Raw genomic sequence first — 14,453 nt, forward strand, 5'->3', positions numbered from 1 at the left:
ATCTGTGGTTCCCCAAACACATGCTAGGTCCACTCTGTGCCTTCTTGTAAGCCTAGAACACTTCCTTCTCCCCTTCCTTACTCCCATTCTGACCACTTAATGGTTCTCCTCTGTAATCCAACTCCCATGGCACCTCCTCCATTCCCTGACATCCTATCTCATCCCACCCTCATGTTTTCCCCTTCCAGCAAGAATGAACCTGAGGATTAGTATTGTAAAAGTGTTCTTAACTTTTAAAACCCAAGTAGCTTACTCTTCAGTTCTAACAGCTAGATCAATTTAAGCTACAGGTATGTTTGTAAAGATTTTTAATATTTAAAAATTAATCAGGCTGTTTATTGAATAAGTATTAAGCATCATCAATTAGATATAAAATTATACTTGACCCTTACTGGTCATATTCAGTTCTAACAGCTAGAACTTAAGGTTTGGGCCAAAAATGTCACTTTTATTCCAGATTTCATGGTTCTACAATTTCAGCTTTTCATCAAGAATTTAAAAGTGAAAGTAAAAAAGGGAAAAGCAAAACTAAAAATACTATATAAATGTAAATATTCAGCCATTTTCAAACGGGAAAACAAGGTTCTTTGTTTTTACCCTCTAGATTTTAAAACAAAACAGATACAAAATAAATTTCAAAGAGTATTATAGTTCCAATGTGGAACTGGGATATATTCTTCTGCCTTACATTAATAGTTTTTTTTAATTTACTGCTTTTCAAAAAAGGGTATTTTCATCTGTTTGGTTTCACTCTATAGTTACCAAAGCCTTTCAATAAAACTTAGGAATAAATGACTCCCCCATGTGGAGATCAGCTTACATAGACTTTCTCTTACTAACAAGCTTGGCAAGTCATTTAGCTTCAATATGATTATAAATTTTGAAGATGAACATGGCAATTATAACTTTTTACCTATAAAGGTAAGTAGATAAAAAGCTGACCCTAAAGTAACACAAAGGTTCATGACAGAAATGTATGTTAAAGAATAATACCCGTAAAAAACATGGTTTGAAAATTTTATTTGTAAATTGAATACGTTAACAATTTTAAAGTGAGTGGTCAATTTAAGCTATAAGTATATTTCTAAAGATTTTTAATATTTAAAAATTAATCAGGTTGTTTATTCAATAAGCATTAAGTGTTTAAGCATCAACAATTAGATATAAAATTATACTTGACTCTTATTGTAGGTAATATTAGAGGCTCAATTTATGAAAAATGTTTATATCCCAAAATTGAAAGCTGAGAATTTACATATTAATGATTGAGATCCTGCTTTTAGCTCTATTACCAAACTAATTATTGAAAAAGTTTAGCCTGTAATCAACCAATTAGTTAATATAGTTAAGTAAAAATGTACTAAACTCAGAAACAAAAGTTTCAAGCTCTTTAATATTATAATAGTACTAGAGGCCCAGTGCACAAAAAATTTGTGCACTTCGGGCGGGTGGTCCCTCAGCCCAGCCTATGACCTCTTGCAGTCTGGGACCCCTCAGAGGATGTCCACCTGCTGGCGTAGGCCCGCTCTTAGCAGCAGGGAGCAGACCTAAGCTGGAGTCAGACGTTGTTAGCGCTGCTGAGGAGGTGGTAGAGGCTCCTGCCACCACTGCTGTGCTGGCAGCCATCAGCCTGGCTTGTGGCTGAGCAGAGCTCCCCCTGTGGGAGTGCACTGACCACCAGGGGACAGCTCCTGCATTGAGCATCTGCCTCCTGGTGGTCAGTGTGTGTCAAAGTGAACAGTCATTCCTAGTCTTTCTGCTGTTAGGGTGAGTTTGCATATTACCCTTTTATTATATAGGATTCCAGCCTCAGAGTAGAATCAAGATAAAGGGTATACCTTCAGTGTGAGTATATTCTCATTTGCTATTATTTTTTGAATATCTTCCTTCATTCTATATTTCCACAAAAAACACAAATGTAAAAGAATTAATAAAATATGTATCTAAACAAAAATCAGTCATAGTGGGAGGGAAGCTGTTAGGAGAAACAAGTACAAATACAGCTATCTATCATGCAATTGTTAGTGGATCTTTCTACTTTGTCATATAAAATATATCTGAGAGGAGAGACAAATACACTCATCATCAGATACGATATTCACAGGTCGGAATCATGTTTGAGATTCTCTCATGAAAAGCAATCACTTGGTTATAATAAAGATTCTATGACTTCATCTCCCGTAATTGAGAGCATGTCTCCATTGTAAAATAAAGGAACAAATTCACTGCAAGGTGGACAATCTAATAATTAGAAGGATTAAAAAAAATTTCATTCACTAGCAAGTTCATATAGATTTTAAAAACTAATTTAAGCACTTTACTATTTTAAGTTTCTAGAGCTTCATATGACTCATTATATTAAAAGTCAAGAAGCTCCTCCTTAACATGATTAATTTTGCAAATAGTATGAAGAATATTAGACTTGAAACTAGGAGACAGGAGACCTGGGTTCTGGCCCCAGCTTTAGGCTTCAGTATCCTCATGTGTAAAATGAGAGGGTAAATAAAAAAATGTAAGTATAAATATGGAAAACTCAGCTCCTGATTTTATTTTCCAAAATTAAACTTCATGTTTTTTATATGAACAGTATCTAAGTTTCAAAAAGGAAAATTATATAGCGTAATATAAGTCTCCAATTTCCTGTGTATATCTGAAACTTTTAAGCCTATTTTTTATAGAAAACTATCCAATAACAACTAACTTTTGTAATGTGCTTTTAGGTTTACAAAATGTTAGTAACAATTCTCTATGGGAGGTAGTATTATCCCGATTTTACAGAATGGAAAACTGAGGCTCAGAGTTTAGCTAAAACATGGCCAAGTATTTTGGTTTAAAAAAAAAATTTTGATATTTTACTAAATTGCTAGTCTAAAAAATGGTTTGATAAACATTATTTTTGTAGGTAGGTGATTCTAAAGCTGTCTTAGAATTATAACTCAACTACAGGAAAGGAAAAAGGAAAGGAAAAAGGTTTTAGTCTTATTTAACCATAAGTTTGGTTAATTAAAATATTTTTCTTTTATAAAATGTTATTAACTCTAACAGTAAAAAAATTTTTAGCTAATACCAGGAGACTATACAATTAGCCAGGAGACTTTAGAATATCAGGACCAAGTTACAAACAGTGGCTAAGGTAAAAATTCAAATACTTACTTTGTTATTTTGTGTCACCAGAATACTTCCACCCCCAGGTTTCAAAGGTACCTCTTCCATTGCTCCAAACACATCAGTCTCAACAGAAAAAGTCAGTTCTAGACCCAGATCACTAATATCATTATCTAAAATCCACTGCAAATTCTTGGCATATTCTGGATCAATAGATGCCACATCTTGGTAATTTACAGGAATACCTAAAAATATAAACATACAGCAGTTATATTCTACATGTTTCTGCCTTTCCTTATCTGTTTAATGGTAAAATACTGCCCTCTACAGATACTACGTAAAACTGCAAAATATGATCAAATTCACAGCATGATTTAAATGGATGCTAATTCTTGAATTTGAGGTTTAATTTAAGCTTAGTTTCTTCCACATTTTTACAATGTAATCTTTCTTTAAAAACACTATTCAGGAAATTATTATAAACTTCAAAAAGTGCCAATTCTCTTAAGTATATTCATGTCAAAATACATTCTTAGTATAAATATACATACACTGAAATGAAAAAAAAAAATTGTAGGTGTTTTTTTCTTTCCCTCAGGCCCTCATTTAAATGCCTTACATACACAGACAGTCTCTAAGCAAAATAAAAATGTTCTCATTCAAAATGGCATCACTTATCAAATTATATTTACTTAAAGACTATAGGAAAAACACTTTAAATAAATAAATTAGAGCCATACCAAGAATGTGCTTATAGAATGATCTTGTGAAGTAAATGTTGACCAGCTGCCTATGGTTCAAAGCTAATCCCAAGATCTGTCCAGCAAAACGGAAATAGTTCAAGTGATCAGGATTTACATAGGAGTTGCTATTAGGCTGAAAAGTTGTTCCTATTAAAATAAATACAAAATAATGTATTTTAAAGAATCTATATGCAGAAGAGACATCATTTTAATGCTGATAAATTTGTTCATACAAAACTTCAGCAAAGCTAAAGTTATGTATTAATTTCCACAGGAATGTTCTTTGTGAAATATATAACAGGCAGTGAAACTAGAAGTACAAAAGACATTAATTCACACATGTATATCACAGTACATCTTTGTGCAGAGAGAAAATTTTAGAGTACTTTTAAACTGCACTTTTAAGTATTTTAATTGGAAGATGTGTCAGAGAGATCCTGGAAATAATATATTAAAAGATCACACACACACACACACACACACACACACACACACACACACACACACACACACACACGGTTCCCTGGACAGTGTGGATAAATAACTGCTAGGCTGTGAATTAAGGCAGACATTGTCTCATTCAGGCCCAGTGCAGTAGATATTTACTACTTTTTGCTCCTTAAGGAACACAGCACTATAAGAAAATAACTAACTATTCTTAAGTAATAGAACTACTAATCAATGAACTTGATGCCTTTTAACAATTCTCAGAAAATCACCAAAAGTCCACAAGTCAACCAATTCATCCTCATGGCAAATAATCAAGGTTAAATAAGTACCTCTGAGGTATAAAAGTAAAAATGGCAAGGGCAATAGTTACCCATTACTGTCAAAATCTAGAGCAATGGAGTATATGACTCCACCTATATGAAAAAGATCTGGAAATAAGACAGTGGTGACAGATACACAACACTATGAATGCACATAGTGCCACTGAATTATAACACTTCAAGATTATTAAAATGGTAAATTTAGTCACAATAAAAAACGCCTCAAAAATATCTACTGCAATGAAAAAACCTAATACCAAGACCTCAACTTTAAGTAACCCTTCTTCCCTGTTTTTCTGTGATAATCACTAACTTGGATTATAAATCCTCTTATCATTCAACAAGTATTTATTGAGCTTGTGCTACCTAAAATAAATAATTGATAAAATTAATGAAACTGCATCAAAGGAAAATAAAGAAACAATGAAAAAGTACTAGCAAGTGAAAAGTTTGGTCATTTAGTATACATAGTACTTTGGCAATAATTCCCTTTGTGCTTCGTTGGTCTTTGATTTATCAGAGTTGGAATTGGACTAAATTGCCATGACCAATTTACTGAGATATAAGGTACAAATTTGGAAGCTTATGGCTGAATGATTTAAAAGAGCCACATGAAGCTAATCATTCACTGTTAAATACCTTTAGAGAATCATAATGTAAGACTGGGTATTAAAAGTCAAGACAAAGTTCTGTGGGATGAAGAAACACTTTAAGGATAAACATAGCCATAATTTCAAAAAATACAATATTCTGAGAATAATCACAAACGTTTTTTATGTATTAAAAGAGTGAATGCTTAGGGTTATTGATGAACCAGTAAAGATTTTTGATGAACTGAACCTTCCCCCCCTTGGTCTGTACAATTCCTTCTGTAAGTACTTTCTGGGAAGTCTGGGTTATTAAAAAGAATAGAAGAGAAATCAAAAGAAAAAAATGGGGGGAAATATTCAGGAAACAAATAATAGTTTTTAACTTAAAGCGAGTTAAAACATAATATAAATTCTGTTATGTTTTAAGTTCAAAATAAAAGTAACTGTGATACTCCCAGTTATTTTCATTGCTTCAGAAAAATTGTATTGTACAATTTATCCTTTGATTCCCGTAGTAGCATAAAAAGGGGCAGAGCCTAACACCAAAGGCCAAACTCTTGGCCACTATAGCATATTACTTGTCTAATGTTAAGTATCTTAATTTAACACTTGGAGTGCGGGAAACGAGTTAAGTTGGCTCGCGTGAATTGCGCGTACTCCACGGGAGCCGTCTTTAACTCGGTTCATATAGATTTGCGGTGGAGTGCGGGAAACGTGTAAACTCGGGCCGATTGTAACTGCGTATTACCAAATATTTGTTTGTAATCCACCCTTTTGGTGGATGGAACAAAACCAAAAGACAGAGCCATCTTATATTTTGGCGGGAAATTCACCCGCACTCCAAGTGTTAATTAGAAAGCAAGTTTTAAAGACATTATTATAGATATTAGGTCTATTCAAACATTTCCCACATTTAGGAAATTTTAATTCTTAAATGTAATTCCCTTCTTGTCAACTATACATAAGAACAATTTCATCTAGATTTTAATCTGTTCATACTATGAACCCGAAAAGAACACTCATATGGCTTACAAAAAGGACAAATCACAATTTTTATAGTCTATGTGCTTCAATATATGCTCTACTATAAATTTGTAGTACGAGGAAGTACCTCGACTAATGATTTCACACCAAATCTGTTTTTCAGCTATGGAACGGTATACAACAGACTCAGAATAAAGGGCTATAAAGAAAAGAAATGCATCTAAAATACAATGTTTTAGCCTGGCCAGTGTGGCTCAGTGGTTGAGCATCAACCTATGAACCAGGAGGTCAAGGTTCAATTCCCAGCCAGGGCACATGCCAGGGTTATGGGTTCAATTCCCAGTGTGGGGCATGCAGGAGGCAGCCAATCAATGATTCTCTCTCATCACTGATGTTTCTCTCTCTCCCCTTCTCCCTTCCTCTCTGAAATCAATAAAAATATATTTTAAAAAATAAAAATAAAATACAATGTTTTAATGCTAAATCTTACATCAAAGATTAGGCCTAAATAATGAAATTTAATGCCACATTAGTCTTGTCAAATTCAACAAATTCATCTCATAGCAAACAATCAAAGGAAACAGAGTTAAAGCAGGCAGTCCCATATCCTATATAACCCTATATAATAAAAGCTTAATATGCAAATCGACTGAATGGCAGAAAGACCAGTCACTATGATGCGCACTGACCACCAGGGGGCAGACGCTCAACGCAGGAGCTGCCCCCAGACCACAGGCCCTAGGCCAGCAAGGCGGTACAAGCGGGGGCCCACTGAGGGAGGCAACCAGCAGTGGTGGCGGTGTGGGGTGGGGCCAGCGAGTGGGCAGCACCAGGCCAGCCAAGGTGGGTGCAAACGGGGGGGCCCCAATCACCCTGCTGGTCATCCCACAGATGGGCCCTGATCGCAGGCGGGGCCTAGGGACCTTACCCATGCACGAATTTCGTGCACCAGGCTACTAGTTTCTAAATAATTTCAAATACACCAAGTATATCTGAGGAGCCCATCACATAGCTGGATATCTACAGCTGCCTAGCACCACTGCAGCCCTCCTCCACTTGCCTCTCTTAGAGTCATTCTTCTTATTCAAAGAAGATGTGCTACTCATCTGGTTGGATGCAATCAGGAACTATAAGTAATGAAGCACTCTACCCTTATAAAAAAAAATTTAAACAATGGGAAAGAACAAGTTTTTAGGGGAAAAAAGCAACTGTACATAGCATTTAAAAACTGAAATCCTACCTTCACTTGGATATGTGTCTATGAAGTTACAAAACTCTTAATTATACCTCACACAAATGAGGCAGTACACTAATCATTTCCATTTAGCCTACAATGTCAAATTCAGTTCTGTGTCACAAGTACCATTTCAACAAACAGAGTTTTTTATCTGTATTAAATGGTTAAATAAGAACTTCTTAGTTGTCAGGTCTTGACATTTTAAAAAGACTGAAAATTAAGTTACTACACATAAGTAAACTGTAAGTTAAGATTTGATATCATGATTTCTAGACTTTGTTATAACCAATAAATTTTGAGGCTTGGAAACTTAAATAGGATTAGCAAATTTTAATTTTTCCAAATAAGTACTTGTATTATTTTCACATCATCTACTATCACTATTTCATTAAAGGAAATTTTACCTCAAGAAAAGTAGACTAAAGGACAATCCTTAAAGTGAATAAATTTAGTTCTAGTTTGTAAAGAGCTAATGAAGTTTCTTGGGGGCAGCACTAGTACTTGAGACAAGCATTAGAGAATCAACTGTTGCAGTGGTTCTCAACCTTCCTAATGCCGCGACCCTTTAATACAGTTCCTCATGTTGTGGTGACCCCCAACCATAAAATTATTTTTGTTGCTACTTCATAACTGTAATTTTGCTACTGTTATGAATCGTAATGTAAATATCTGATATGCAGGATGTATTTTCATTGTTCACGACCCACAGGTTGAGAACCGCTGGGAGGAAAGACTGCTAGACTGAGTCAGTTTCCATTCATTAACTGTGCCAACATAGACAAAAACTCTGAATTTTAGTTTTCTTTTCTATGAAATGGGAATACCCAACCTATATTATAGATCTACTACGGGAATCAAAGAATAAAATACACTGAAGTAGTTTGAAATGTGACAAGTCACAGAAAGAGTCATGGAGGCTGTACAACTTACCATCAGCTGACTGGGTAAACAATGCATAATCAGGATTGACTATCTCATTAGACAGAATATCAAACCATTCACGCACAACGCCTTGACCCTAAGTTCAAGAAAATAAAATTAAGTATCAACAGAAATATATAAGATGGGGAAGTTTTTTGTAAACAATAAAATTAAAAGCATATTAAATTTCTTCAATTACCAATTAAATATTAAATTTTATTCAAGTGTATTTTAATCTTTTATATACATTGATCTTCATCACTTATGTTTATACCCACCATGCCTTCTTCTCCATGGAACCGTACAGCAATTCCTTGCTTTAGCTTTGCACAATTTGCTTTTGACACGACTTCACAGCTACTCCTAAAAATGGAATCTAAAAATGCAGCACTGGTTAATTGTACATATTAAAATTTACAATAGCTAGTGTTTGGGGCCTCACATGCACAGCATTTCTTTTGTAAGCATACCTCTGTGAACCAGCAGGATGTCATTCTCACTCACTGGTCTATGCACCATGTCTGAATCTGCTTGTCCTGAATGCAAATGTTCATAAAACCATTCACAGCGATCTTTAAATGGCTGCCCCAACAAATAACAGTAAAATATGTTAGTGTTTCAGTCACCTATTAAATTTACTTAACTAGCATGCTAAATACCCTTGCTACAAGTAATCATCCTTAGACCTTTATTTATACCAAGTAGTTCTAGATAATGTCCTGACATTTCAACAACTATTTACAAAAAGGCAGAGCATGGCTGAAATACTTTGACTATCTAAAGAGTGTATTAAAATTCCTTGCATTTTTGCCCAGCTGGTGTGGCTCTGTGGTTAAGCATGGACCTATGGACCAAGAGATCATGGTTCAATTCCCAGTCAAGGCACATGCTTGAGGTTGTGGGCTCCATCCCCAGTAGGGGGTGTGCAGGAGGCAGCCAATCAATGATTCTCTCTCATTATTGATGTTTCTATCTCTCTCTCTCCCTCTCCCTTCCTCCCTGAAATCAATAAAAATATATTTAAAAATAAATTTTTAAAAATGCCTTGCCTTTTCAACAGAAAAGACCTGACAAATTAGGTTATATCTAAGAACTTAATGTCATATATGTAATTAAATATATTTACTCTCCTTTTCTTTTAAACACAACAAGGCTTATAAAAAATGAATTTTCACATCCAGAAAAATTATGTCACATGTTCCATTTAATTTTTCATGAAAATAATCTTTTACATCTAACTTTATTCTTATTTCTACTATAACCTCTAAATACATGCAGCAACCAAAAAAGAATTTTTAACCCCCTTCTTTCCTTCTTCCTTCCCTTCCTCCATCCTAAAAATTAAAGAATACAACCTCTTAAACAGTAAAGAAAGTCTCTACCTTTTGTTCATTTGCCAGATATGCAACTGCATGTGATTTGCAATTTTTTTATAATTACTCAGAAAGTATTGCTGAGTAGCCAGCATGTGCCAACACTGCAGGTAACATAAGAGCTATAAAAATCTCCAATTCTTAGCTAAAATTTTTTAATATAGTTAAAGAAATGAAACTAGCATTAGAACAATACATATATAATAAGTTCTAAATAGTGAAGTACAATAAACTAGAGTGCATTAAGAATGTAAAGAATCCTCTGAGAACTTTAGTTTTCCCACCTGTAAAATCGGGGAAATAATACCTTAGGTGATAATTGTGAGGAATAAGTGAAATAATGCATATATAAGGCATAATAATAATTATAATCATAAATTAGCTAACATTTATTAAAGCACCTATAAGTTTTAAGCACTTTAGATGTATTTTGACATGTAATCCTCACAACACTATGAGGCAAAGGGACTCTTACTGTCCCCATTTCACAGAAGAAAAAATGCAGCATCCAGAGGTTAACTTGTAGAAATACTTAACACTCAAAATGCTCAATGAGAGGTGTTGTTCTTATTATCACTCATAATAATGTTAAAATTATTGTTAATAAGTTTTAAAATTACGATAACTGTCCTTGCCATTATAAGATATTAAATATTAAATTATATCTTTTATCTATAAAATGTGAACCAAGAAATAAAAGCAAATGACAATTTTTTAAAGTAATTCAAATGGAACATAAAAAAATATAAAGTTCTACCTTTAAAAGCTAATAAGATATCTGTAAGATCAAAGCATCCACATACATATACACATACCTACAAAGCCAAAGGGCAGATTTTTGTATGTAAACTTTCTCAGTACCTGCATTTCCATAAAATAATTCACAAAACAGGACTGATTACAGAGGTTCCTCTTATTAGCATTTGTACAGCAATACAAAATGTTTCTCCCTTTAACTACAAGCCACCTGAAAACCACCAACAGAACAAGAAGTCAATCCCTTAGCAGAGATCCTTTTTGTTTTTAACTGTGTTTTGGAACAGCCTCCAAGTTACATAAAATTTCTAAGTACAGTAGAATACAAAGTATTTCTTTTTCCTGTTGTGAGAGTAAGCTGCCAACATGATGTCCAGTCAAGTCTAAAAACTTCAGTGTGCATTTCTCACAAACAAGAGAATTCTTCTACATACCAGAAAACAACTGTCAAAATCAGAAAATTAACAGACACATTACTACAGTGTATCTAATCCTTAGACCTAATTCAAGTTTTGTTCTTTTCCTAATAATGTCCTTTACAGTGCAATACCTCAAGAATTTTATTTAGTTGTCCTGTTTCATTCTGGTAGTTTTTCATTGTTTTCTTAATTTTCACGACCTCAATACTTTTAAAGATTGCAGGTCACTTATTTTGTTAGTATGTCTGATGTTTTCTCATGATTAAATGCAGGGTGTGCATCTTTGGCAGGAATATTAAAGAAGTGATGCCATGTTCTTCTCTGTGCGCCAAGTCAGCTGGCACACCGATAGTTCTGCTTTGGTCACTGCCAAATGTGCCCACTGTAAAGTTTTTTGTTTGTTTATTTTTATTTTAATCCTCATCTGAGGATATGTTTATTAATTTTAGGGAGATAGATACAGAGAGAGAGAGACAGAGACAGAGACAGAGACAGAGACAGAGAGAGACATCGATTGGCTGCCTCCCATATTCACTCCAACTAGGGATCAAACCCGCAATCTAGGTATGTGTCCTGACCGGGAATTAAATCCACAACCTTTTGGTGTACAGGATGACACTCCAATCAACTGAGCCACCCAGCCAGGGTGATAAAGGCCTTTTTTAAATCTTTGTAATTTGTAAGTATTCCATGGGGACATACTTTGAGACAGTAAAAATATCCCTCACATCATCAAACTTTCCATGTATTCATTAATTTTTTCAATACAGACTCATGAGTTGGTTGTATTTATAATATTTTGCCATCAGTATTTATTTTGATGGCCAAATTGTTCCAGATTTGGCCAGTGGAGTACATTCAAGCTGGTTCTGAGTCATTAATTCTGAATCATAATTCTTTAAAAAAATTTCTTGCACATAAGATGTTCCAGGCTCATCTGTACTTTTACTGACCCAGCCCTGGAATTAGCCATTTCTCCAATGAGTCCTGATTCATTAAGAACGGTATTCAGAGACCAAGAACTGGGTGCTGGGTTAGCTATATCTATCTATCTACATTAAAAATTATAAGCTCACACTGCCATCTCCAATTCCACTCCAAAGGCACATGGTTCATTATATTGTCCTCCATTTTGAAACTCCTTTCTCCAACAATAGGAAACGAAACTCCCACTATATTCACTATACTTACTTATTTGAACAACCTGTATGTAGCTTACATGAACTGTTTGTTCACTGCATGCATGCCCTGTACCCCACTTGGGCTTTGTCAAACTACCGAGCCACTGTCACCACCCTCCACACTGGACATTCTCCATACGCCACTGCAACTCACATACTTCATGCTGAGGCCCTCTTCTACACAGACACCCTCCTTACCACGCCCAAGCTCCAAACACCATAAGAGGAACACCACAATGTTTGAGGGCACCTTCCTCACTCTGGTCAGGCAACAAAATACTCTGTGAGTCAAAGAGGTGGGTAAGATGGATAGCTGATGCAGATGCTTTTTGACTGAATTGTTCAGAAAGGGAAGGGATAAAAGAAGTGAAAAGCAAAGACAATATTAAAAAATAGCAAACTACCTCTTTCAAAACTAAGTTTCTTTCACCCATAATCTCATTTGCCCTAGAATGGAGTCACACAATATAGGTTAAGAAAATGAACTTAAGAACCAGACAGACTCTTAAATTCTGGTTCTCCCACTTGGTGCTGAATAACTTAACGTACTTAACCTCTTTAGTTAAGAGTACCCATCTCACATGATTGTTATAAAAATAAAATAACCCACGTAAAAAAATGTATGGTACCTGGCCTGAAGTTAGCATTCAATAAATGTAAGTTATTATTACGACCTTCTCTTTTACATTACCATTCATTATTAAACAGATGTCAAAGAATACTAATAGACATTTGTATAATTTTGTCAGATTTAGTTCTTAGCTTTCTTTAAGTTCTGAAAGAATCAGTGTCCCTAAAGACATTTAAACACACCTGTAGTATTTATCCTATGACTACTAACCAAACCACAGCCTGCAGTCTATCCTACACTTCTGACAAAGTGTTTCCTAAAATTTTGCCAGGGTCATGTCATTCTCCTAAGGCAGTGATGGCGAACGTTTTGAGCTCGGCGTGTCAGCATTTTGAAAAACCCTAACTTTGGTGCCGTGTCACATATAGACAATTTTTTATCTTTGCAACCATAGTAAAACAAAGATTTATATTTTTGATATTTATTTTATATATTTAAATGCCATTTAACAAAGAAAAATCAACCAAAAAAATGAGTTCACGTGTCACCTCTGACACGCGTGTCATAGGTTCGCCATCACTGTCCTAAGGCAAAGCTATCACTGGCTCCTGCCACCCTAGCAAACAAAGATTCTTTAATATAGCAGTCGAGGTTTAACAAAGGATGACCTAAATCTGCCTTTCCAGAATTGTATCTCATTCCTCACCTACACAAAATTTCTGCTCCACCCACCTACATGTCCATATCTTAACTAGAATGTTCATCTTCCCCATCTATTCTCTTCAAATTTTGCATGTTTTTCAAGGTCCACTTTAAAAACCATCTCCTCTTTGAACTTCCTCTGGATTATAGCAGCCAGAAGCAAGTGTTTCATCCCTTAAACGCCTGAAGAACCAGGTGATACTGTAATTACTATCTTATAGGTACATTTATTATCTCCTCTGCTAGACTCAATTAAGATCCTCTAGGAGAAAGGATACATGTCTTCTACCTCCAAAACAACTACCATTAATTGAACATATATGCCAGTCACTATTTAATACTCTTAATAGTTTTATGAGGTTTATCTCTTTTTTACAGATGAAGAAACCAAGACTCAAGGAGGCTGGAGCTGTACCCAAAGTCACATGAGCTGTTAAGTAGCAAAACAAGCTTTTTCTAACACATTACATGAAACATGAGATATGTGGAATGAACCCTGGCAGGGGAAAGGTTGTCAGGTCAAATAAATTTGGAGGATTAACAAAGTTAGATCACTCTTTTTAGTAGAGGGCTTCTCAAAGCCTTTAATATGATGCTGATAAACTTCATAAATCTCCAACAGGGCACATTTCCCAAAGTATTTGGGGATAAAATCTTTTTCTCAAGGACCATGAGCTTTATAGGGCTAGTGTTCCATGAAGCTCATTTCAGGAAATGTGGCAACGTGTTCTGTTGTCTTTGAATAGCCACTGCACATAGGACCTCAATACACATTTCTTGAAGAAAAATTACTCCTCATAATAAACAAACATCCTAATGTAATTTCATATATTAAAGAATAAGGTAATTTTACTCCTTTATAGCAGGAGGTCTCACGTATAATAATTACTTCACTAAACAGTACTCAAATTTAGAAAGTCAATTTTCATTAAACAGATTAAAAACAAGATTAAGAGAAATTTATACCTGTGCTTTTATGATATGCATAAATCTTGACATCAACTCAGGACATTCAAGGAGAAAGTGAAAGTGGTCAAATATAATTTTGGGATTTCTGAAAGAAAAATACATTTTGTTTAAATGAACAGAAATGATGACTAG

At 34.7% G+C, this 14,453-nt stretch overlaps 1 protein-coding gene across 9 annotated transcripts in view; it reads right to left on the reverse strand.

The window, feature by feature from the left end:
- Nucleotides 1-14,453, reverse strand: part of HACE1 (HECT domain and ankyrin repeat containing E3 ubiquitin protein ligase 1) — an 82,932-nt gene that overhangs the window by 21,828 nt on the left and 46,651 nt on the right. For all 9 annotated transcript variants that reach the window (XR_002832203.1, XM_014466440.2, XM_023764601.1 and 6 more), the window contains 6 exons: nucleotides 14,319-14,406; nucleotides 8,821-8,932; nucleotides 8,629-8,726; nucleotides 8,360-8,447; nucleotides 3,846-3,995; nucleotides 3,154-3,350 (listed from right to left, as the gene is read on the reverse strand). Coding sequence is in view for 8 of the 9 variants with exons in the window: in XM_014466440.2 (XP_014321926.1) it covers nucleotides 3,154-3,350; nucleotides 3,846-3,995; nucleotides 8,360-8,447; nucleotides 8,629-8,726; nucleotides 8,821-8,932; nucleotides 14,319-14,406 (733 nt within the window). In the remaining variant the exon portion in view is untranslated. The remainder of the gene's footprint in view (nucleotides 1-3,153; nucleotides 3,351-3,845; nucleotides 3,996-8,359; nucleotides 8,448-8,628; nucleotides 8,727-8,820; nucleotides 8,933-14,318; nucleotides 14,407-14,453) is intronic.

Source organism: Myotis lucifugus, unplaced genomic scaffold, assembly GCF_000147115.1.
Source record: "Myotis lucifugus unplaced genomic scaffold, Myoluc2.0 scaffold_340, whole genome shotgun sequence".
NCBI lineage: Eukaryota > Metazoa > Chordata > Mammalia > Chiroptera > Vespertilionidae > Myotis > Myotis lucifugus.